Source organism: Mytilus californianus, unplaced genomic scaffold (genome assembly GCF_021869535.1).
Source record: "Mytilus californianus isolate M0D057914Y unplaced genomic scaffold, xbMytCali1.0.p SCAF_8, whole genome shotgun sequence".
NCBI lineage: Eukaryota > Metazoa > Mollusca > Bivalvia > Mytilida > Mytilidae > Mytilus > Mytilus californianus.
The window spans coordinates 64,053,523-64,081,152 of NW_026262734.1; the positions used below are offsets into that span (position 1 = coordinate 64,053,523).

Here is a 27,630-nt window from a genome sequence, read left to right on the forward strand (position 1 = left end):
CTTTTTTAATTGTTTTTCTTCAATCTAGAAAAAAAAATTTGTGCGAAAGATTACAGTGGATTAAGGTACCTGGGATGTCTTCCTCCATCTTGAATTTTAAAATAGCAGATAACAATCGGTCTAGATCTTTAATAAAATGTGCAAATTTCGAAAGTAGTATGTTATTCATGTGTGAGACTTTTCATGTTTATAAGGAAATTATGTGTTTTATCATATTTACGGCTGTATTTTACAAAAAACTGAATTTTTTGTTTGATTCTTTTTTTTTTCAACTTTGCCACATAAGGGGAAATAACTCAGATAAAGTACCTTTTATAATAGAATCTGTTGTAAATTTACCTATTTTATTATGAAGCAAGAAAACGAGTCCGGTGACCCATTTTTTTCTATTTCTTTTCTGAAAGCATATTATTAGAGCTATCTTCTCATATTTTATCTTAAAATTCTATGGTGTGAATTCTTTCTATCACACAAAATTGGTTTTCCATGCATAATCTATACACAATCTGACAATTACGCACAACCTGTAGCGTGAAAAAAAGCCTGGTGACCCATATTTTTTGTTATATTTTTTGAAAAAAAGCATGAAATAAACATCATTTTGACAATTTATTAAAATATTCTATGGATTTTAATTTAGACCCCCCATCTACCTTAATTCTTATTCGTGGGATACCAATTTTTGTGGATTTTGTGGGTACATGTGAACCACGAATTTAAAAGTTTATATAATTACACATTCCCTTGAGGTTCGAACGCAGACTTTTGCAAAACCACGAAATTAAATATCCACGAAACTGTAAGTTTTCCCCATTCCACGAAAATTGGTACCTACGAAATAAATGGATCTTTATGTTTTTTTTTTTTGTTTTTTGTTTTTTTTGTGTGTTTTGTTTATGTTACCAAAGCATAGTATGAACATTCAAATGTTCAAAAGAAACCTAAAACTAAGATGTGGTAATTATATAACTGTCAGATATTTTACTCCAAGTGGAGCAAACGACATTGAAGTGGAGGAATATATGATTTCATTCTTTAAAATTTCCGTTTAGTATTTACCTCATTTCATCATCACATTGCTTGCTGCTTTGTCAAATCTGTTGTATTTATATGATATGGTTAGGCGCACAGGTCCATCAGACAATGTTCAAACTATTAAAATATTTATATGCATGTATATTCCATTATTGATTTTTCAAATCAACTTAAATTAACATGTAACCCAATTTTGATTGCAGGTAGTGACTAATAAGAAAATTGGAGAGACAATTGATCAACACTTAAAATGATAACAACGTCAAAGCCGTAGTATCTAACTGATATTAATTTGATTATTTAATTAATTATGTTTATGCTTTAACTGATACATAATTACTGATGTAAAAAAAAATTAACAAAATATAAACTGTTGAACCTAAGATGTATTTATCAAGATAAAGAGATAATGTTACATGAATTGATATAAATTCTCTAAATCAATAGATTAACATGTATCTATTAACGTGTTTCATTTAAAAATATGTATAAGATTTTGTTTCTAAAATTTAAAAAAAATCCTATGCACATGAAGTTACTATGAAGTTATCTATACAAAAAATGTTCCTTCATAAAGTGGTGTGTGTTCTGGCAGAAAACAGCACTTTCATTTTGTGAATGAAATAAAAGAACATCCTTGCGCGATTCATTCGCAAATGCTGGAAGCCTACTACCATAATTATTTTAATATCTGATTTATTCAGGATTTGTTAATGACAATTCTATTTTTCTTTTCGAAGTAATTTTGTCAATTTCAGCCAGAACTGTCTCTCGTCATATTCTTTTGTTGGAAATTTACTAAATGATGCTGAATTAACAAAAGCACGCAAACTTGAAGACATATTTTCTTCGGAAACCTCCTCTACCATAAGAATTATTAACGCATCAGATTCCATGTTAAGACATTTTTCCTGCGCTATTCTTGATTCAAACAGACACCAGCTGCTTTTTACCATATCATGAGATATAACGAGAACTATCCTCCTGCTTGCGGTCATTTTTTCAATTATGTTCTCGACATATACTTTACCAACTTCAAAATCTCGATCTCTTATGCATAAAGAAATTCCCGATTCGTTTTCTATTTTTTCTAAAAGCTTTTTTCGAATCCATTGTAGATCATTGTCACAGTAAATTACATATGCTTCAAATTTGTAATCTGTCTCCTCATTTGATATAAGAGAAAATCCTTTCTTTTTCACACGGTAGAGATATAACCAATATCTTATATGCCATCGTAATCTGAAGATTAAACTGAAAATGATAACGAACACAATTCCTGATAATGATAGTGATGTGGCAATGGCAGTGAATAATTCATTATCTGTAGAACATTCGAAATTTGTTGGTATTGCATCTTTAATCAATTCACCGTCTTTTTCAGGAGGCGTTTTACAATGGTACAATTCTGGGTAATTTTTGAAAATGCTTTTTTCCTTTCGTATCCAGTTGAGGAAACCATACATTAGAACATGTACATGCAAAGGGGTTGTTTCCTAGTGACAAAATTGATAAATATTTGAATGCATTTCGAGGAAATAGTGTGTCATTTATAGTTAATAAAGCATTTCCGGTTAATTTCATCGTTCGGACAGATGATTGGTTTCCGAATACTCTATGTCCTTTCCACAATGAGATTCTGTTGTTGTTTAATGAAACATATGATAAGTTGGGCAATTTGAAAAACAAATTCTCAGGTAGTGTAATCAGTTGACAGTTGTCCATAATAAGATGACTTAAAGATTGTAATGGCGATAACATTTTTTCTACAACATGTATAGAGGGGAATTCATTACCACGTAAATCAAGATATTCTATTTTAGGGCTGTGTCTGAAAATTTCGATCTCATTAAAATGATACATTATGTCATTTTTGAAAACAAAATGATTGTTAAAAAACAATAGCCGTTTCAAAGTAATGCTTTGAAATGCTCTATCATCTATTCTGTTAAATCGGAATCCTAGATTACCCATGTATAGGACTTCAAGAGACGGAAGTTTAAGAAAGGTGTAATTCAATACACCTAAAATTGGATTCCCAGTAAGACGTAAAGAGTTCAGATTATCTAAACACCAGAACAGTTTATCTATATTAGCAATGGAATTAGCCACCAAGTTAAGTTTAACAAGTTTCGGGAAATAACAGGTTGTTTCATTTCCAAAAAAATCATTTGTTAATCGTATACGATTATAATGGAGATCTAGTAATTCTATTTTTTGGAAAAATCCTGGTTGGATGATAGAGATTATGCCATATCCAAAACTCAACTCTTTCAGTTGCACCAAATTTTCGCTTAGAAGTGTCATATTCAAATTTTCGAAATTGTTCTCCAGCATTTTTAACTTTTGAATATTAAAGCGGGATAAAGCAATGTATAAATCAGTTGGTTCATTGCTCATTTCATCTTATTAAGTATAATTTGTTTAAAATTTAAACAATTAATTTGTGCTACAGCATCTGCTATCATGGACGAAGTCAATTTAAGATTCTTACTGAGATCCAATTCAAGGAGGAAGCGAACATTACTGAAAGCATCAGCTGTGATATGTGTTATACCGTTCTGCATCAGTGAAACATACACAAGTTTCAATCCTTTCAAATTTCGAAACGTTGAAGCGTTAATTATTTCTAATAAATTTCCAGAAAAGTAAAGTTTTGTTATGTAGCTTGGAAACACAGGGACGAACCGTAACAAGGCATCCCGACATGACGCATATCCACCTCTCTTCCGCCATATACATGGCTTGGGACAACTACTTGTTCGTGCAACAAGAACATAAACTGGCAGCACAAGAACTACAATAATTGAAAAAGAACGTTTTGGCATTTTCCTGGAAAAAAAAATAGTCGAAAGTGTAATTATAGGTGATTTGATCAATCTATATCATAAAATCACCAAGTGAAATCTTTACATGTCGTACATTTTCAAAACAAGAGAAATTTAGAAAGTCTTTGTAAGTGACACGAGAGAAAAATGTTGATAGCTTGTGCTATGATATTGTAACTATCATGTTTATTTAGTTGGCCTAATTTGTTTTGTGTGGCCTTAAAGTTGTTTACAAAATAATATTGTAACTCTGCAGTGTAGAAATCACTGGAACAATCATAGAGACTGATGGAATGATAAGAACTTTCTATTTGACTTACATAACGATTTCAGAATGATCATAATAAAAGATGCATGATTTAAACTTCTTACATTGTTCTAGGAGTTTCCTTTCTACAGTGTTCTAGAAGTTTCCGTGACAACTATATATACAGATACCGAAATTACAGATCAGACATTATCATTCTCAGAAGTTCTCTGGAATTATTTTACATTGACATTTGTATTCACGTTAACTACATTATACTAGATTATGACCTATTGGACGTGATATTCTGTTTGGATTCCCGCGAAGAATTTCGGATAAAGAAAAGACAAAAGATCTGACATATATTTTGACAGATAAGTTGACATTTCTATTTGTGTAATTCTTCTTGTAAACTTGTGTATAATGAATCTTGTTAAATTCTATTACTGATTTGTGTCTTTTGTTGGCTACAATTTAAATGTCATTTCTGACCGTAACACTTGATTTCCACTGGAAAACAAGAACTTGATGGTTAATATAAGAAATGTTGTCTGCCAACAATTCACCTATTCCAATCCGAAGGTAAAAGGCGCGTTGCAAACTGTCACACCGTAACAATGACGCTTAAAAATTCAACGTTAATGTTACATGTTTAGGTCTAAACGTGTTTAGGATTGTGTTTAAATTCTAAATGTATGGCCCTCCTAAATGTTTTCGATCATCATTATTTGTTTAGATTCTAAACGTGTTATGCCTATTGTGTTTAGATCCTAAATGTGTAATGTATATTGTGTCTAGATCCTAAACGTATAATGTCTATTGTGCTAAGATCTTAAACGTGTAATGTTTATTGTGCTTAGATCCTAAACGTGTAATGGCTATTGTGTTAACGATTTTTAACCATGATTCATCTACCTTAAACAGGGGAGCGCTGCGAATAAATGATATTTGAAATAAAACAAAGGAAATATGAGTTGCCAATGTTGACGCCGATACAAATGTGATTAAATATAGATATAAGAAGATGTGGTATGAGTGCCAATGAGACAACTCTCCATCCAAGTCAAAATTTATAAAATTAAACCATTATAGGTCACAGTACGGTCTTCAAAACGGAGCCTTGGCTCACACCAAACAGTAAGCTATAAAGGGCCCCAAAAATAACTAGTGTAAAACCATTCAAACGGGAAAACCAACGGTCTAATCTATATAAAAAACGAGAAACGAGAAACACTTATGAACCACATCAAGAAACGACAACTACTGAACATCAGATTCCTGACTTAGGACAAGTGCAAACAAATGCAGCGGGTTTAAACGTTTTAATGGTACCAAACCTTCACCCTTTTTCTGAAACAATAGTGTAACATCACAACATAGAAAGACACACTATAAAATATCAACTGAAATAGCTTAACTCAATCAAAGGACATATTAACACCATTATACATACACTGAACAAATCAATTTGACCTATGATACAATGTAAATACAAAATAAATAAACTAAGGGAAGAATAATAAAAGTAACATGTTATATCGGTATGAAATGTTAAACAATTAAAGAAAAACCAATATGTTTACTTCAATAGTACATTGGCAGTAATCTTGGCAATCAGGTTCGTACATTATATACAATGTGTTTGTAAATACTCTAACAAAGCCATCTTAAAAGTATTCCTTTGTCAGTACAAAAAGAAAGAGTGATAAAATGTAAGTCGTCATGATTATTTTGGTTTATACTTATTCATATGAAGAGCTAGTCTAGGAAATTTCTGTGGGTAAATGTTATCATAAATTTTAACAATAGAAATTTGTTAGATGCAAACGGAGACAATTCATAACAATCAGGGGGATTATTAAAAGGAACTTCAAATCATACCAATATGTATTCAAGTGCGTACATTATCCAAACGCCTATAAATGCCTAAGCACATTTAGAGTTTGACTGTCCCTCTGGTATCTTTCGTCCCTCTTTTGTTTGAAAAAGCTAAACTTGTTTAGATAATAAACGTGTTTAGATGATATTTGGTGTTTCAAATAGTGGTTTATGATTTTTTTAGGTTCTAATCACCATTTTTACAGTGCAGACTACCATAATACTAGTTTAAGGCAAAACAAGAATTGAAATCATCTAAGAACAAATCAATTATACAAATAAGAAGTGCTGCACATTGTCTGACTGCCAAAAATCCTAGTTAAACATATCAAGATTCAATATTTTCTGTCAATGGTTCACCTAAGCCAATCAAAACCTTCCAAAGTGAGAACTCAGCCCTTCATTGGTAAAATAACATGATACCATTAAACATGTAGAGCCTTATATTGCAGATACAAAATGTATACCGTGGTTTTACTTCATTTTTCATAAATTGTTTTAAGGATAAAACTCGGGTTAACCAATTTTGGAGGAAAATATTTTTTTTTAGTCCAAAATAATTATTTTTTTGACAATTCTTATCATCGCTTCAAATAATGATGAAAAGCTAGTGTTAGTATGAATAATTAAGATGTCGATAAAAGTCACTGCGACATATAATATTAGATACACAGTGTGTTAGTGACCTAAAACAATATATATGGGGTCAGTAAATTCCATTTTGGGTAAGAGCGAAAACGAATTTGTCTTAGCGACTTATCTTAACTGAGAATAAGAAAATATAAACAAATTGTGTAAAATTTACAACAGAAAACATGCTAAAACTGTAAACATATCTCTCATCTAAAAAAAATATAGCACTAGAAATTATTTCATACTTACAAACTCTTCCTGTTCTAGCGTAAAGGTTATGAAAATCCGAGTATGGAAATATTTAAACCATACATTTTTATTTTCTAATGATAAAAATAGCTATAATTAAATATGATTATTAGTTCATATGTCACCACGAACCCTTATCGTACTTCCTTTTTCACTTCATGAACAATTGGGAGACAGATATATGAGCTAATATTTTGAATTGTATTGCTAATTTATTGAGGAAACATTAAAATATTCGAAATGCATTTCAAAAGCGTAGAAATGATTTTTTTTTTATATGTATGATCTTATACATACATTTTTATTTTTTAATGATAAAAATAGCTATAATTAAATATGATTATTAGTTCATGTGTCACCACGAACCCTTATCGTACTTCTTATTTCACTTCATGAACAACTGGGAGACAGATATATGAGCTAATATTTTGAATTGTATTGCTAATTTATTGAGGAAACATTAAAATATTCGAAATGCATTTCAAAAGCGTAGAAATGATTTTGTTTTATATGTATGATCTTATACAGTCACAATCTTGAATGCGTTGATTTAAAAAAGTAAAGAAAACATGTATACTTAAAATATTGGTACATGTATATTTCTATCCGGGAACAACAAAAAATTATATAGGGAAATTGAAATCGTCACTTTTTTAACTTAGTATTGTATGTACGACCAGTTGTTTATCTTTTCTCTTCTTGACTTTTGGCCATGATTTTGTCTTTTTATAGATGCTATTTAAAGGGGTAAATGTGGTTATTAGCAGTCATTTTGGTTCAACTTTGTGAAAATATGCTCAAATGTATCGCTGATGTATAATTGGCTTGGAAATCAATCATTCAGTCACATTTGAATCCGTATCAGTGCGACCTTTAATGTGACCTTTAGCATGAGGTGGGCTACGCGTGTTGAAAGAATGTTCAGTTATTAAAAAGAAAAGAATGTCAAAACAAAGGAGCCACTCGATAGAACCATTTCGTTGACTGATTCGGCACACAAAAAATAATTCTTATACATGTTACACGATAAATTACAGATTTTTTAAAACTATGACATGAAATCAAATATACCTAGACAAATCTTCATCATACGATTGCACGCTGTTGTCTGTGTATTTATTTTTATATTTATGTTTATATCGGGTCATATGACAACCGGCATTATTCGGAGGTAATCTCGATGGTTAACTAGATGGTGAAATACTGTTACATTATTAAGAGTTCATGCATTGTTAATTGTTTCTAATGGACTTATTGTAATTTGGATAAAATCAAATAGGACAATTTGAATAGAACCGGTGAACATGATTTTGCAATGAATGCACCTTTTCGCATGTTATGGCATGCTTAATTCTTCCTTCTTTTATCTTTTTTTCTTTCTTCTTCTTGGTTAATCATTATGGATTTAATAAATACATTGACACTAAGATTTGTACGATAACTCTTGCAACATTATATTGAAATATATTTAGAATTTTCATATAAAAACAAAACTTTATCACTTACAAAAATGTTCCACAATCCACATTCCATCAGATCCCCGTGCAGTCATGATCCCTACGTCTTGTACAGGTATTGGTGATGTGTCCGTCCAATCCATAACAGTTACTTTCTGCCATTAGAGTTACTCTTCCTGATACTCCCAAATTGAGGACAAAAGTATTATATTGTAAGCAACTTAAAATGTCAGATGCATCAAACGCATGATCTTCCAATTCCTAAAATCCCTTTCGAAGTATACGAAGGAATATTACTATATTGGAACCTCCACCGATACATAATTATAAAAGTCAGGAGAGCATAGATTGACTGCAGCAGAAAGTAAAACAAAAGCATCAGAACATGCTTTATTGTGGAATTTAATTGATCTGCTGGTGGCAGGAAATATCTGGAAAATTGACAAACTGGTGTAATAATTGGATAAATGTGGAGTCTACAAAGTAAAGTATCCACTGTTTTCAGTTTTAATCCATATTTGATTGAAACGGTTACCTGCAGTTAAAATATAACGTTTAATCTTTCTTTCATTATCTAAGTCACATACTTGTGATTTATATATATAAAGAGAAGTGTGACCAGTTATTAATACGACCTTCCAATATTTGCATTTGACATGTTTCCCAGGCAGATATAGATAAGAAACGGATCCGTCCAATCCAAAACGATCTTGGTGCAAATTTGTTGCAGTCAAACTACTAGTAGTTTGTTTCAGTTTTGTATTTTGGTTTTTGAATGGTTTATTGTTTGATTTAAAATTGAAAACGATTTACCAGTTTCAAAACAATGAAAAAAGGTGATATAAATATGTGAATTTATTTCAAGTCAAATCGGTTTGCGTTCGGGTTTAGGGTTTAGAAAACCAGTTTAGGGTTTAGAAAAACCAGTTTGTGATTAAAAATGCTCAAATAGATACCTTTCTGTTTGATAATAAACTTCAGTGACTACCTTTACTCATATGCATTACTTTGGACAAAACTATCATTGAAATTTTCGCATTGAGGTATAACTGATACATACATGATTGTATTCAATAAAAATAAAAATAATCGTTTTTAATGTGTTTTTTGTTGTTGCTATGTGAATATGAAAATATGGAGATGTGGTATGATTTCCAATTATACGCTAGAGTTCAAATGAAGTAATTGTAAGCAGCCGTACAGTATTCAACAATGAGAAAAACTCATACCGTAAAGTCGGATACAAAAGGCCCCGACATGAAAAATGTAAAACTATTCAAACGAGAAAACTAGTGGCCTAATTCATAACAAAACAATTTATGAAAAACACATATGACAGACATGAACTAACGACAACCACTGAACTACAGGGACAGACACACAAAAAATATCGCGTGGTTAAACATGTTTGTGAGCGCTCAACCCTCCCCTAACATAGGACAGCACAACATAAGAACAAACTGTAAAATTCAAATGCAGTTGGCTTAGCTCAAAAGACTATATATACCAGTTAACAATATCTGTATCATATTTTGTTGTCAGGGTTATGTATCATGAGTTTGTTTATTTCCTGTTTTGTGACACATCTCATCAAGGTTTAGGATGAGAGGGTAGACAACGGAAGCGTTGGGCAAGAAGAAGAAGGAATATCAAGGGACAAAGACATACCTGGCTACAAGAAAAACAATTCACAATCGACTCTGAAAGCTGAAGACAAACACGGACCCCTGAAAAGTGGGGCGAATTCGGATGCTACGAGAAGTTGAGCATATATGAGGTTGAGTTCTCTGCAAACATTCATCATGTGCTTGTCCAAAGGAAGAAGACGGTAATACAATACATGTCTTTGGTTTGTTTTTATCCCCCGCGGCAACACTGAGCCGATAATATATCAATGCCGGTCTGCTTAGAGATGTATAAATTTGTCATTTTGAAAGGTTTGACATACATGGTTTCTACAATATCATGGCTCTTTAGACCTATGAAGCATTCAAACCAAATTTATAGAAGTCCTTTTACTATGTTTTAAAGCCATATAACATACACACATCGACAAATTAAACAGTTATATAACGAAAATAAAGCTTACTCTTATTTTCTGGTTAGAATAAAATACAAATAAAGCAACATTAAAACCTACAAAATATCACATTACTAGTAACAAGTATTTACAAGGTCTACTTTTTCATAACGGAGACTATCTCGGACATAAGTTCCAATTTATTTTCTTTCTTCATTTTGTCCTTGTGTTGCTGTTTCAGCTCTGTCAAAAGTTCCTGTAGTTCTTGATTGAATTCCTCGCGCAAATTCTCCATGAACTGCAACAATTTCTTTTGTGGCCCATTTTTTTTCCCCATTCTTGCATGAATTCTGATTTTCATGTGATTCTACAGAATCATTAGCCCCTTTTACTCCCTTATTGCTTTGAGATTCTGGTAATGAGAAACTATCATCATGTCACCGTAGCTATTTATCAAAAGAATACAGCTATATACTAGTACTATACTATATGTTGTGTGTACTATATTTACTATCATTTACGCATTCATTCATACATTCATTCATTCATTCATTCATTAATTAATTCATTCATTCATTCATTCATTCATTGACGGACAGTTAGGAAAAGACTTAGGCTATGTTCTACTCTGCACGAATTTATAATGCATGCAACCCCGCCACTTTTTCCAGTACTATATATACAGTGTACTCGTACTAATGCGAGTTTCACACTTTAGCACGCACGAGCTACATATGGGACATATAACTTTTTCCCTATTTTCAGGTAAGCACATTTACTTTTGTAGGCATAATAATGCATGTATTTCTATCCAATTCACAGTTCATATTAAAAGGAAACTTCAAGTTAACATTTGAAATAAATGTTTATTATAATTATGTATTTTCAGTGTGAATAAATGGTTTGCAACTTTATTATCGTCACTATAATCAACGCCCTAATAATAAGAACCAAGTGGCCATTTACCCTGTGACAATTTGGAGGTTCCACCGAGATTTTTAAAAGCAATCCTTACTTCATGCTGTACTATTGTTGTTTATGAAGACCGTTGTCAGTTTTTTATTCGGCACAATAAAGATGTCTGGTTATAGCCTGTCAACTTGACTCAGTTCTTCTCCATGTTCCGTCAATTAACAGTTTCACAGTTTCACAACGAAAACAACGAAAACCGTTTGACGAGAAAAATGTATATGCCGGCCTGATGTTGTATTCTTATGGAGAGTATATTTTTAATGTGTTCCGTGTGACAAGGTACGCAAAAGTCTAATTTCTAAAGTGTTTAGCGCATACCTTTATAGAAAGTTTTGTGAATTGTTTCAATTAGTTTGAAATCAATGTTAGTTTCATGTGAAAATGTATAAATCTAACATCTAAGTTTGTGAATACTATATATGATGTGCTTATCAGTATATCCGTATATTATGTATTGGTTATGAAGTGAACTTCTTTTGTTATTTCGTTTTACTACGAACCTACTCAACCGTAGGATTGATTACGACTAATGACGATCAACTAGAAATTGACATATCACGTGTTCAAGATAAAGATGAAGCCGTACAGTGTGTTTCTTTTATTCAGACAGCGTAACAAAAAAATAACAGTAAATTTGTTTTAAAATATTTAATATTGTTTATGTATTGAAACCAATGAATATGTGTATATATCATTAACTCTTTTAAAATATTTTTCAGCATATCCCAATAGTAACACAGCACTTCATTAGCAAATCTAGAACCCTGCACGATTCTGTATCATACTCTTTTGCACTTTGACCTTTGACACGTGAAAGGTGAGTAGTCATTATTCATGCTCATTTCATCGTTTTCATTATTACCGTTTGTCTTGTGCTTGTATTTGTATATATGTTTGTATTGTCCAAGTACTGTTACCTTGTTCTTGTATAGAACTGAATATTTTACAAAGACACAGTCAACCCAGTTTGAGCATTTATTAAACATAATGGCTAGTAATAAACCCTCCGAGGAGGACGAATTAGTCGAAAATGTGTCAAAAGCAGACATAGATAAAATGATTAAGTTCTTACATACACATACAGATTATAAAGTTATAGAGGGTCATGAACATAGACACAGTACCCCAAAGGTAAAAATTGAAGGTGTACCACCAAGGCCCCCTCCCCCTACACCCTTAAGAGGTTTTAGTTTCTTACATACTGGTGGGATCCAAGGTTTTGGAAATATGTCCAGTAGTTATAGTGCATATCAGAGGCCGAGATTCCGGTTTTTTTCTGGTGAAGCTAAAAGTGAAGCGACGTTTGATGTTTGGAAGTTTGAGGTTAAGTGTGTTTTACGAGAAGGGAGTTATTCTGATTCAGTTATATTACAGTCTGTAAGAGGGTCACTAAAGGGTAAGGCTCGAAGCCTGTTGTTGTCTTTATCCGAACATGCCTCTCCTCAGCAGATACTTGATAAGTTAGATGGTGTGTATGGAAATGTTTATACTAGCGAAGCCTTACTTGAGAAGTTTTATAAGGAGACCCAACAACAAAATCAAACAGTAGCTGATTTTGGTATGACTATGGAGTCTATTATTCAGCCTGCTGTTGAGAAAGGTGACATTAGTTTTGATACAAAGAATGAAATGCTTCGTTCTAAATTTTGGTCCGGAATTAGAGATCCACTGCTTAAAAATTCAAGTAGGTATAATTTTGACACTGTTAAGGATTTTGATCAATTAAGGAAAGAAATCAGGGCTATTGAGCTTGAATTGTTAAATTCAGAAAACGCTACTAGCATTGTTCAGCATCAGCCTATTTCGTCAGATTCAGTCAAACTTGATGATATCTTGAAAAAGATAGAACGTATGGGTAAAAGGTTTGATACTCTAGAAAGTAAGACACCAGAGGAAGCACCAAGGACTACAGGTAATTATCAGTCTAACACTGGGTATTCTCGTGGTAATAGACGCGGAAATAATTCGCGACGATATGGCCGAGGTAATAGATATCAGAATGATCGGGGTAGTAACCGGGGTACTTATCAAAAAGAGTCTGGACATGCATTGCAGTATACTGAAAATAATTTAAACTAGTAGGAATCTCCAATGAGGGACGAATTGGGGATTCTAAACTTGTTGGTGAAAAACATGGTCCCACATTAGCTAAATCTAAAAATGATACGGTAAGTAAGCCTAGGGCTACATTATTAGATAGAATGGTTGGAAAGTCAAATGAAACACATGTATATGTAAATGGAAAAAAATGTAAGTCTTTGATAGATAGTGGATCTATGGATTCTACTATTAGTGAACCTACATTGAGATCTTTACATCCAGTCCCGACAGTAAAAACTTTAGATGAGTTTATATTATCAGTACGAGTCGCTGAAGGTTCCCAGTTACCATACCTTGGATATGTTGAGGTGAATATAAAGGTACCTTTTCATACTGAATCCATGATGGTCCCGTTATTGGTTGTACCTGAAACAGATTATAACAGATCTGTTCCTGTTATAATTGGTACACTCGTATTAAGACCTCTAAAGTCCACATTAATTTGTGACTCTCAGGTAAATATACCACATGAATGGGACAGCATTTTCAGCTATCGACGCTAGTATTACAAGTCTTGTAAAGTCAACAAATAGACGACCTATTAAGGTAAGTCCAATGTCTATCATGACTGTTACAGGTTTATGTAAGACTAAGTCTAGTATACAGACAGCAGTTACCGAGTGTGTTGATGATAATCAAGGTAGTTTAGGGATATGTCCTAGGGTAGTTAGCCTCAAGCCTTCTGGTAAAAGCAGGATACCAGTTAGGATATTTAATATGACAGCAAAGGTAATATACCTCAAACCTAGAAGTGTTATTTGTGGATTAAATGAGGTAAAGATCGTACGTCATGCTGATTTAGATAGTAAAGATGAAAAAACAGATTCATTAAAGAAATGTGATGAACAAGATAAAGGTAAAATACTAGAAAAGATAGGAGTGGAGTTGACAGAGTTGACACCAGAAATGAAAGGTAAGTTGGAAAGCCTTATCTACAATTGGAAGTCTATATTTTCGACTGGTCCAACAGACTTAGGTTTTACCACTCTAGTAGAACACGAGATACACCTCACAGATGAAAAACCATTCAGAGAACCCTATAGGAGGATACCACCATCAATGTTTGACGAGGTAAGAGAACATATTAGAGAGATGGTAGAAGCAGGGGCTATAAGGGAGTCAGCTAGTCCTTTCTCTAGTAATGTAGTGTTAGTACGGAAGCCCGACGGATCCTTACGTTTTTGTATTGATTTTAGAAAAATCAATATAAAGACTATTTTGGACGCCTGAAGCTTGCCGAGAATAGATGATACGTTGGACTGTCTATCAGGAGCCAGGTATTATTCAAAATTGAACCTTCGTTCAGCCTATTGGCAGTGCGGGGTTAAAGAGTCAGACAAACATAAAACCGCATTCAATTTAGGACCTTTAGGGTTCTACGAATGCAACAGATTACCATTTGGACTCACCAATGCATGTTCCACCTTCCAAAGGCTTATGGAACGATGTATGGGTGAGTTACATTTGAGGGAATGTCTGATCTATTTAGACGACATTATTATTTATTCAAAGACAGAAGAAGAGCATCTGAAGAGGTTAGAATCCGTTTTCTTAAAATTAAAGGAACACAACCTGAAGTTGAAAGGTAAGAAGTGCGAGTTCTTCAAGAAAGAGATCAAGTATCTGGGTTTTATTGTGTCCAATGAGGGTATAAAAACAGATCCAGAAAAGATCTCGGTCGTGAAAAATTGGCCTGCCATTAAGAATGTGAAAGATCTGAGGAAGTTTCTTGGTTTCACATCATACTATAGACGTTTCATAAAGGATTACGCTAAGATCGTAAAACCTTTAAATGACCTATTATTTGGTCATTGCACACATAAACAGAAATCTAAGGTAAGACGCAAGAAGGCACCAACTAAGTGGTTTTGGAATGAAGCTCAACAGGAAACTATGACAAAGGTAATAGAGACATTAACCTCTCCTCCTATATTGGCTTATGCTGACTATACCTTACCGTTTACTGTGCATGTTGACGCTAGTAATGACGGCTTAGGGGCGGTATTATACCAGAAACAGGAAGGCATTGACAGAGTTATTGCCTATGCAAGCCGTAGCTTGCGAGGAGCGGAGAGGCTGTACCCAACCCACAAAAGAGAGTTTTTAGCTCTTAAATGGGCGGTGACAGACAAATTTCATGAATATCTATATGGTAGCAAATTTGAAGTCAAAACGGATAATAATCCGTTGACATATGTATTTGATCGAGCGAAGCTAGACGCCGTCGGGCATAGATGGGTCGCTTCCCTTTCTAACTATGACTTCAAATTGACCTATAGAACAGGTAAGTCCAATATAGACGCTGATGCCTTATCTAGGATACAGCCTGTGACTAAACAGATGTTTAATGATGCTATAAAAGCGATATGCACTTCTTGTATTGCTTCCCCCAACCCATTTATTGAGACCATTTTATTGACTCAGAATGTCGTTACTGAGGATTTACATGAGGTAGATATTAGTACTATTGACTGGCACGAGGAGCAGAACGCAGATCCATCTATTCGGAGAGTTATTGCCTTGGTACAGCGCGGACATAAACCCACAAAAAGAAAGATATCTTTAGAGCAGGAGGATGTTCGTAAGTATTTGCGGGACTGGGATAAACTGGCATTAAAGGACGGAATATTATACAGTAGTCTGTATAATGAAAAGGTAATACAGCTGGTTTTACCATCAGTACTTAGAGATATCGTTTTACAGGGTTTACACGATGATGTTGGACACCAGGGTAGAGATAGGACACTATTTCTAGTGAAGTCTAGATTCTTTAGGCCTGGTGTAGACAAAGATGTAGAGACAAAGGTAATGTCCTGTAGAAACTGTATTCTGAGGAAGACAAAATGTAAAAAAACTGCCGAATTGGTAAATATACATACATCATATCCTCTTGAGCTAGTATGTATTGACTATCTCACTTTATAACTTTTTCCCTATTATCAGGTAAGCACATTTACTTTTGTAGGCCTTATAATGCATGTATTTCTATCCAATTCACAGTTCATATTAAAAGGAAACTTCAAGTTAACATTGGAAATAAATGTTTATTATAATTATGTATTTTCAGTGTGAATAAATGGTTTGCAACTTTATTATCGTCACTATAATCAACGCCCTAATAATAAGAACCAAGTGGCCATTTACCCTGTGACAATCATTTATAGAATCAATATCGCTACTTGTATGACTTTTGTCTTTAGGAATCAACAATGTACCAACTGTTGTAAAATATTTCAATACTTGACGACCTATTGTAGACAGTTAATGATGAAATGTTTCTATTAGAATATAATATGTATAAAATAACAAACAAGTAAATGAGATTTGAAATAACGTTTAAGTTCGTCGCGAAATTTAAATATATGCAACACGAAATGCACGAACCTGTCAGAACTCTGTCGGTTTATTTTTAAGGAACCACCGAATGTAAAAATGCTTAAAATCACCAAGCTATGCAACAAAGATTAACATGTTTTAAATTTCAGTTTCACAGCGAGCCAGGCCACGCACAAAATACATCTTATGAATGTATATCACTATCACAAATGTAGATTTATTGAATGGAAAGATTTGCGATGTATGCAGTTCTCGTGGAACTCTATAGGTGCGCCAATAGGAATGTGTGTCCCGTCAATTGCACCTACCACACCAGGAAATCCCCTTTTCTCTTTAATCCTCTGCACAATTCTAGGTAATTGATTTTTTGTAGACCATGTTATGTATTTTGATAGACGTTTTTCACATATCACACCAGCAGGATCGCTAACAATCTCAAATACTGAGTACTCACAAACTTCGAAAATGTTCGCAATTGTTTGTAGTGTCATCTGAATTGAGACATACTTAATGAAAATAAAAATTTGTTTTTCTATTTTTACGGATCTATAGTTCCTAGTAAAGCCTTTTAACTCCCCTACCAGTCTATGGAACGTAGTCGGATTTATCCGAAAACGTCTTCTAAACTCGATCTTCTTTGCTCTAAGTTGAAACGACACAATCAGAATAGTTGAGTATCCGTGGAATATGAGTTTTGCTGTAACAAATACGCCTATAATATTGATAAATATGGTGGAAAATATTATTGGGTAAATATAAATCGCCATATATTAAAAAATAAGTCTATTGTTTATCGCTCCGATACATTCACCATTAAACATTCTCTGTTAGGTTAATTTAATTGTCGCTAATTTGCTTCTCAACTTGAAGAAAACACGACGAGTTTTAATGCAAATCTTGATTAACATGTCCTGAGGTCTTGGATATTCAGTTCAATATTATCGTATCGAAGTGTTTCATATCTTTTCGCGCCTTATTTTCAAATATATACCCCTATCTAATTTCCAAATATTGGAAAATGATTCATGTGCAATTTTCTCCAACATGTATAAAGTGCTTGTTGCTCGAAGTTCAAACGTTTTATGAAATTGTCCGATTCGGTTTTAATGTCCCAATAGCACATTCTAAGATGCCATCCCTAGGATGAGATTATTCAGGCACAAGCAAGTTTCTTCGTTTGAATCAGTTGTTGATGTTCATATGGGTCGTTCAATCATAATGTTGGCAACTGCTTGTAATCAAAAAGTAAAATAACAAAAATATCAAACTCCAATGAAAATTCAAAACGGAAAGTCCCGTATCAAATGGCAACACAGCAACAAACGACAACTACTAAAGCACAGGCTCCTGACTTGGGAAAGGCACATACAGAATGTGGCGGGGTCAAACTCGTTTGAAGGCGCCAACCCTCGCCCAACCTGGGACAGCGGTGCAACAACACAACACAAGAACAAACTATAATTAGTATTCTTGAATAAAATTAGCTGGACATCTGGCGAACTCATCCCATAATGATATATTGTTTTTGTTTTTTATATTAGCCTTAGCGTTAAGGTTTAAGTATTAAATACTTTATATTGAGTCGATGTCACTGCTGGTGGAGATATCCTCCCCGAGGGTATCACAATTCCACAATTCCAGTAGTCAGCACTTCTGGATTGACATGAGTTATCATTTATAATTGATATGGTCATAATGATAAATTAACATGCAGTTTACAAAACTTTGAATATTTCGAATTACTATGGATTTTCTCCCTCAGGAATACATTATCTTAGCTGTATTTACAAAACCTTCGGAAATGGCGCGTCTTGCATACATGATTTTAACCCTGGTATCTATGTTGAGTTTATTTACACCTAAACTGGGTCGATGCCACTGCTGGTTGAGGTTTCCTACCCGAGGATATCACCAACTCAGTAGTCAGCACTGCTGTGTTGACATGAATTATGGTGTGGTTCGTGTTACTCAGTCTTTAGTTTTCTATATTGTGTTTTGTGTACTGGTTTTTGTCTTTTCGTATTTTTCTTTACATGCCAAGGCATTGTCAGTTTGTTTTCGACTGATGCCAGCATTCTCTCTGTCTGCTTAGTTATCGACCGTGTTTAGTCTACTCCTCCAACTGACATTAGAATGCAATCTGCAAAACTGTCGCATACCGTTTTCGATACAGCTATGTAGATGTGTGCTATATTTTTGCCGCTTGATCTACTGCAATCGACACAATAGCCCCATATGACCAAGCGCCGAAAGAAGCTGTCGACAATGCATAATTATCAGGTTTTCTTTGTGTTCTTGACTTCAAATTGTAGGTTGTGATGATATAACGGTTAGAGTCTTAGGACATTTTTACCTTTTATAAGAGTCTTGTTTGAATCGAACACCGAATAGCAAGCTATAAAGGGCCCCAAAAATGACTAGTGTAAAACCATTCAAACAGGAAAATCTACAATCTAATCTATATAAAAAACGAGAAACGAGAAACACTTATGAACTACATCAACAAACGACAACCACTGAACATCAGGTTCCTGACTTAGGACAGGTGCAAACAAATGCTGCGGGTTTAAAAGTTTTAATAGGCGCCAACCTTCACCCTACCTGAAACAATAGTGTAACATCACAACACTATAAAATATCAATTGAAATGGCTTAACTCAATCAAAAGACATATAAACAAAAACAAGTTAACATATACTGAATGAATAAAATTTGATCTATGACACAATGTAAATACCAAATAAATAAAACAAGGGGGTTAGATTAAAACAATATCAGAAAGACAACCATAACCTTGGACAAAATGCCGCCAAATAAAATAACGTACACTGGTAAATAAAAATAATTTTGTTCCAAGGTATACATGGAGTACGGAAATAATTTTTACAAAATAAATAATTTTGTTGTTCCTAGTACGAGAACAAAAGTGAAAATTTATCGTCATACTAAACAATTATCAAAGGTGATATATATTGAAAATAGTAAGACTAGATAAACACTGAATAAGTAAACATTAAATAACAAAAATACATTACAAATTGTATCAACAGGTCAAATTAACACGAAAGTACGATTTGAAAGTACTCGCAGTTACTGAAAGCTAGTTAAAAGCCAAAAACAATTAATAATAAAAATTCATGCATCAGAGACTAAAATCAACTAAAACACATCCCAGGGATTTAGTGTTTTAACTTCATGGACAGTCAAAGAAGACATGACTTGTGCAATGCCAAAATAAAAGTATCGACAGGCAGTAGGATAGTTAGAAGTTAACCTGTTAATAAATATGTATAATATAATATATAGATAGAGTAATCTCTATATAGAAAATGAACGTGGATGTGTATTTATACATCCCAAAAAACCGTTTGAAAAGAATACAAATTTAGTTATGTTTTAATTTGCTGATGACAAAATCGATATTTGTGCCAATGTAAACTATATTCAAAGATCTAATTACAACATTGGTAAGATAACCTTCACTAATAAGTTTGTTTAAAGGTTCGATGAGTTTACAATGATCACATAGTGATTTCCGCGCTTTTAGTACAATATTACCGTAAAATTTAGGATGTGAATACCGTTTTTAATCAGTTTTCTACAGGTAGCGCCAAATCTACTAATTAAATCTTTGTATCTATGAAAGAATTTAGTAAAATTTTTAAGCAATTTAGGGTAACGAAATCCCTGACTTAATAATTTACCAGTGATGCATTGATTACGTTCGTTAAAATCTTTGACATCACTACACACACGGCCATAACGAACGAGTTGGGATATATAAACATCGTATGATAGAGCCAAAGGAACATCGCCGTCTAAAAAGGGAAAATAGGGAATGAAAAATCTTCTCTTTTGTCGTAAATTTTAGTATGGAGTTTCTCTTTAAAAAATGAAATGTCTAAATCTAGAAAAGGACAATTACTGCTGTTTATGTTAGATTTATTTAAAGTAAGTTCCTTTGGGTAAATTTCGGTAGTATATTTCGAGAACTCTGGATTATTTATCGAAAAAATATCATCAAGATAACGGTAGGTATTGTTGAATGTATCAACCAAATGTAACAATACGTGTCTTTACTGAGTTTGGTCATAAACTAGTAATCTTTCAGAGTTTGTCTCAAATATGAAGTCGATTAGTTAAACGCAATCCTATTTGGTGTACTGTTTTCATTCGAGCGCCACTGATGAGTCTACTGCAGACGAAACGCGCGTCTGACATACCAATGTTTAAGTTTATATTTTTGATGTAAAATCGTTACAAAAGTTTTGTTTGTATATGCTAAAAACAATTTCGGATTCAAATTCCAGAAGGAACTGACAACTCTAAAATATTTACTTCGAGTGAAATAAATACAGGGGAAACTTCTTTTTCTGAACGTAAGCTATGTCATTACTGACTGACTATTGTTGATGTATTTATCTCTGTAAAAGTTCATATGTTTTCAATCAAGCAAACATTTCTTGACTGTTTCCACTATCAAAATATACTTTATGTTGTCATCTTCTCGCATTTTCCTGTCTTTTCAATTCACACGATATGTTTTCAAAAACAAAGCATTAAGGTTTAAATGCTACAATTTTGTCAATTGGGATTTGGCTATTTAACTTCATAACTAGGGGATAGGTTTTCACTAGCAATCAGGTATTTTTGTCTCAGTCTCACACAATGGTATTTTAATTATTTTCGAAAATATTATATTATACAGAGTAATCTCTTTGCTTGCATTAACCGCCATGCGAATTACTCAGTCAAAATCTGTTCAATTCTTTAGTTACGGAATGTCCGTATGTATTTAAATCTTATCTATTTTATACATTAATGATACAGCATCGTGAACTAATTTGGTTTTGTTGTTTCGTGTGGATACTATTGAATTCAAATTGTCAGATACGGCTTTAATTGTTTGATCTTTCTCTGTAAATCTCACACTTTACTTACAGAATCTATTATTTCGCATAGCACACTACTGCTTCGCTTTATTTTATGATATTCCAAAAACTATTGAAATTTGTTTTTATAATTTATGCCTTTGTTTGAAAATTGCTTCATTTTGACTAAAAAAACATTTCCTTTTAGTAGCTTCGTGAACTATTTCATATCGATTTGTATAGATATTTTGTTAGTCGTTGGCTTAATTCATCGTTATGTTTGCTTTTTCTTTATTTTATCGTGTATACGATTAAGACGGTTTTACATGCGCCTTTCTTTTAATAGTTCATCTGACTCCTTGTCATTAAATCTTCTATAATTTCGAAAAGTTTTGACCTTTACAATTAATTATGTTCCTGATATACCATTTTTTCAAGTAAATAAAAATTGGATCAATATGTATTGTTTTTCCACAAAACACTTTGAATTGGAATGTTTTCTCTTTCAAAAAATACCAATTAGTGTTTTCATTCATATTCCAAAATATTGCTCTCATATGGTCGCTGTGTTAGTCAACTTGCCAGATATAAAATATTATACGAATTCCTTTATATTCGGGGATAGAAGTTAACTCACTTTCTGATCTCTAATCAATAAGACTCCCAGTGTAGTCCCCTCTACAAGAAGTAAAAGTATCTGCTACAATTAATTGAACAAATTGGCTTAAGCGACAGCCACTGTTTGAAGTGTACACTTACCGTTTTTGAATTATTTAGACCATCATTTTGATTTGACCTTGCAATTGTTTTGTCTCGAGCGTCAACGAGGGAGTCTTATATAAACGAAACGTGCGTATAGCGTTCAAAACTATAAGTCTGAATCTTTGGTGAGTTTTTGCAAATCAATTACGCCAACAGCCGTTTTTATTCCATAGGTTCTTGTCTTTCATAACTATCGTGTTTACTACTTTTTAAATTATCATTGAAAATTCTGTAAAAAAAAGTATAACAAAAATACCGAACTCAAAGGCAAATTCAAAAAAGGGAAGTCCATAAAAACTGACAAAATTAAACGATATAACATATTCCTATAGTTATTTGTCTTTTGCATTTTTCCTACCTTTCCAACACAAACAAAACTTTTGTAATTCGGTAGGGTGTTCATCATTTGCCAAAAAGATTTCAACAACATAAAAATTAAACATTATATTTAGTAAATGCTTGTTTAAAAGATGCATTTTTTATGACATACCAAGAATACCAAGAAAGTTTTTAAGAAATTTTTTTTTCCTGGCGTATTTTTCTGACTGTGCTGATGTTTTTACCATGTTTTTGCTATATCAGGTCTGGCGAATTTTCTGACTAAGCTGATGATTTTACCATGCTTTTGCTATTTCAGCAAGACTATTTCCTTTTTTGGAAAACAATTTTCTGTTTCGATTGGTCTATCTCGGATTGACAAGAGTTCTAAAATCAGTGCTAATGCGCAACCTTCCTGAATCGAAGTGAAAACTCTCTTTGAGGTGACTCCCAAAATGGAAGTTATAAATATAGCAGCAGTTGCTTATTTTTTTATATGGACGTCGAAAATGAACAACTTTATGTTGAAACTTGTAACAAACTTAAATTACAGTACTTCTATCATTTATTCATTTTTTTTTCTTACTAGGCCAGTATTTTTATAATCCTCCTGTCGTAAGTAAAGGGAATGGATTTTCGTAATGAATTCATGTTTTACTCTTGGTAACTTTAAAGCCGAATTCATATCTTTCTGTTCTATCACCGACAGTATTTAAACATGTAAAATATTTGTTAATGCCAAAATATAACCAAACGATCAATTTCTCTTATCAGTCACCTTTCTTTGGCTGTATTTTGAAAAATGTCACATATTTTGTACTATTCTTTGCTGTTCTTGTTTGTCACCATTTTGTAACTTAACTAAACCTGTCTAAACTCAGGGTTGATTCCGATTTAATTCTGGTAGGTTCAAACGGCAAAACTCTACTAACCCGAACTCGACGAATCGATGTAAGCCGACGTTGATCATCATTTCGCCACTCTCTTAGCTTTCTGCATCCTAATATTGACAAATTCATTTTGTGTTTGTGTTGAATGTATTATACATACAAAAATAAAAGCAGTCAAAATAAACCGTATGAGCATTACCACAAACCAGTCCGCTAAAATTATGCAAATACATTATAAAAGTAATTTGATGTACTATATTTGAAATTTTTTTAACAAAATTGAAGGACCAAAAAGTACATTATTTAATTGTAGTCAATGTACTAGACAGAAAGTTTAGTTGTAGAACACTTACTGGAAGCCGATATGAAACAATCAATATTTTACGTTTTTTTTGGGGGGGTTTTTGTGTGTGTAGTTTAGGTTGTCAATGCATAGTAGGAACCTTCAAAAGAGAACTTAAACTAAGATGTGGTAATGATATATCTGTCAGATTTTCTACTCTAAGTGGACCAAACGGCCTTAAAGTGGAACAATATATGATTTCGTTCTTTTAAACTTCCGTGTAGTATTTACCTCATTCCATCAACACATTGTTTGCTGCTTTGTCGAATTTGGTGTATTAAAATGTTGGTTATGCGCACAGATCCGTCAGACAATATTGATTGCTTGATTGATTGTTGGTTGCTTAACGTCCAGTGGCAAATATTTAATGCATTTTCAGGACGAGAACAAATTAACAATAAAAACAATAGGTAGGTTCTGTAATAGAGGCGTCCGGGATTAAGGTCGGAGAAATTTAAACTGCCACGGGAAATAAGGGTATATTGGATAAAGTCAGAAATTTAGCCTTGCAACAGGTCACCTACGGACCCCTCAAAGAGTTGTTGCAAGGGTTCTTAACGTGCAAAAGAGCGTGGCACTCTCTTTACACTAGGCATCGGATTTAACGACCCCATTCTGACCGGACGTGGCGACAAATTTGTACATCCCGCACAGCCAAACGGACGTCCCACTTTAGCGAGGGTTTTACTGCCGGTCGGAGGAAGACCAATGGTGACCATACTTCTATTCCCCAGTCATCCTTGGGGTGCAGACAATGTTGATACTGTTATGATATTTATTTATATTCCAATGCTGATTTTTCATATCAACTATCAATAACATGTAACCCAATTTGGATGGCAGGTATTGACTTATAAAAAAAATTAGAAGGACGATTGATCAACAATAAAAATGATGATAAAGTCGTAGTATTTAACTAATAATGTAATTATCTAATTTATTATGTTTATGCTTTAACTGATACATAATCACTGATGTAAAAAAAATAACATGATATAAACTATTGAACCTAAGATGTATTTATCAAGATAAAAAAATGAGGTTACATGAATTGATATAAATCCTCTAAATAAATAGATTAAAATATATCTATTAACGTGTGTCATTTGAAATCATGTATACTACTATGAGCTACACAATGAATAAACGACCTTTTGAATTAAAAACAGACCAACTGATATTTGAGTTTCTAAAATTAAAAATATTCCCTGATTGCACGAAGTTACTATGAAGTTATCTATACAAAAAATGTTCCTTCGTAAAATGGTGCGTGTTCTGGCAGAAAACAGCACTTTCATTTTGTGAATGAAATGAAAGAACATTCTTGCGCGATTCACTCGCACTTGCCAAGAAGCGTACAATCTCAATTATTATAAAATCAGGTTTATTCATGATTTGTTAATGACAGTTCTATCTTTGGTTTCGAAGTAATTGTGTTAAGTTCAACCAGAACTGTCCCTCGTCATATTCTTTTGTTGGAAATTTACTAAAGGATGCTGAATTAACAAAAGCACGCAAACTTGAAGACATCTTTTCTTCAGAAACATCCTCTACCATAAGACTAATTAACGCATCAGATTCCCTGTTAAGACATTTTTCCTGCGCTATTCTTGATTCAAACAGACACCAGCTGCTTTTTATCATATCATGAGATATAACGATAATTATTCTCCTGCTTGAAGACATTTTTTCAACTATGTTCTCGACATATACTTTACCAACTTCAAAATCTCGATCTCTAATACATAAAGAAATTCCCGACTCGTTTTCTATTTTTTCTAAAAGCTTTTTTCGAATCCATTGTAGATCATTGTCACAGTAAATAACATATGCTTCAAATTTATAATCTGTTTCTTCGTTTGATATAAGAGAAAATCCTTTCTTTTTCACACGGTAAAGAAATAACCAATATCGTATATGCCATCGTAATCTGAAGATTAAACTGAAAATGATGACGAAAACAATTCCTGATAACGATAGTGATGTGACAATGGCAGTGAATAATTCATTATCTGATTTGGAACATTCGAAATGTGTTGGTATTGCATCTTTGAGCATTTCACCGTCTTTTTCTGGAGGCGTTTTACAATGGTACAGTTCTGGATAATTTTCGAAAATGATTTTTTCCGTTTGTATCCAGTTGTGAAACCATACATTAGAGCATGTACATGCAAAGGGGTTGTTTCCTAATGACAACATTGATAAATGTTTTAAAGCATTTCGAGGAAACAGTGTTTCGTTTATAGTTGATAAAGCATTTCCGGTTAGTTTCATCGTTCGGACAGATGATTGGTTTCCGAATACTCTATGTCCATTCCACGATGAGATTCTGTTGTTTTCAAATGAAAAATATGATAAGTTAGGCAATTTGAAAAACAAATTCTCGGGTAGTGTGATCAGTTGACAGTTGTCAATATAAAGATGTACTAGAGATCGTAATGACGATAACATTTTCTCTAAAATATGTATAGAGGGGAATTCGTTGCCACTTAAATCAAGATATTCTATTTTAGGGCTGTGTTTGAAAATTTCGATCTGATTCAAATGGTACATTACGTCATTTTTGAAAACAAACTTATTGTTATGAAAAAATAGCCGTTTCAAAGTATTGCTTTGAAATGCTCTATCATCTATTCTGTTAAATCGGAATCCAAGATTACTCATGAATAGGAATTCAAGCGAGGGGAGTGTAAGAAATGTGTAATTCAATACACTCAAAATTGGATTCCCAGAAAGACGCAAAGACTTTAGATTCTCTAAACACCAGAACAGGTTATTTATATTCGTAATGGAATTAGCCAGCAAATTAAGTTTAACAAGTTCCGGGAAGTAACAGGTTGTTTCATTTCCAAAAAAGTCTTTTTTTATTTGTATACGATTATAATGGAGATCTAGTATTTCTATTTTTTTGAAAAATCCTGGTTGGATAATGGATATTACGCCATATCCAATACGCAACTCTTTAAGCTGAACCAAATTTTTGCTTAGAAGTGTCATATTCAAATTTTCGAAATTGTTATCCAGTATTTCTAGCTTTTCAATGTAAAAGCGTGATAAAGCAATGTATAAATCCGTTGGCTCGTTGCTCCATTTCATTCTATTAAGTATTATTTGTTTAAAATTTAAACAATTGATTTGTGCTACAGCATCTGCTATCATGGACGAAGTCAATTTAGGGTTCCTACTGAGATCCAATATGAGGAGGAAGCGAAAATTACTAAAGGCATCAGCTGTGATATGTGTTATGCCATTTCGTCCAAGAGAAAGATACACTAGTTTCAATCCTTCCAAATTTCGAAACGTTGAAGCGTTAATGGTTTCTAATCGATTTCCAGAAAAGTCAAGTTCTGTTATATAGCTCGGTAACTCTGGGACGAGCCATAACATGGCATTTTGACATGACGCAAATCGAGTTTTCCGCAAACATATACATGATTTGGGACAACTACTGGTTCGTGCAGCAAAGACATAGACTGGCAGCACAAGAATTACAATAATTGAAACAGACATTTTAAGCATTTTCCTGAAAAAAATTTTACAAAAAGTGTAGTTTTAAGGTGAATTGATCAATCAACATCATAAAAATACCAAGTGAAAACATTATATAGTGTGCATTTTCAATACAAGAGTAACATGAGTAATTAAGGAAGTCTTTGTAAATGACATAAGAAAAATGTTAATAGCATGATTT

The 27,630-nt window shown here is 33.1% G+C and overlaps 1 protein-coding gene across 1 annotated transcript; it reads right to left on the bottom strand.

Moving 5' to 3' along the window:
• Window positions 1–1,406: 1,406 nt before the first annotated feature.
• Window positions 1,407–26,936, bottom strand: LOC127712832 (toll-like receptor 6). Its single transcript, XM_052219439.1, has 2 exons — window positions 26,562–26,936; window positions 1,407–2,531 (listed from the first exon to the last, which is right to left on the bottom strand). Exons 1-2 carry the CDS (start codon window positions 26,934–26,936, stop codon window positions 1,758–1,760), a joined length of 1,149 nt encoding a protein of 382 aa, XP_052075399.1. The 3' UTR covers window positions 1,407–1,757.
• Window positions 26,937–27,630: the final 694 nt, after the last annotated feature.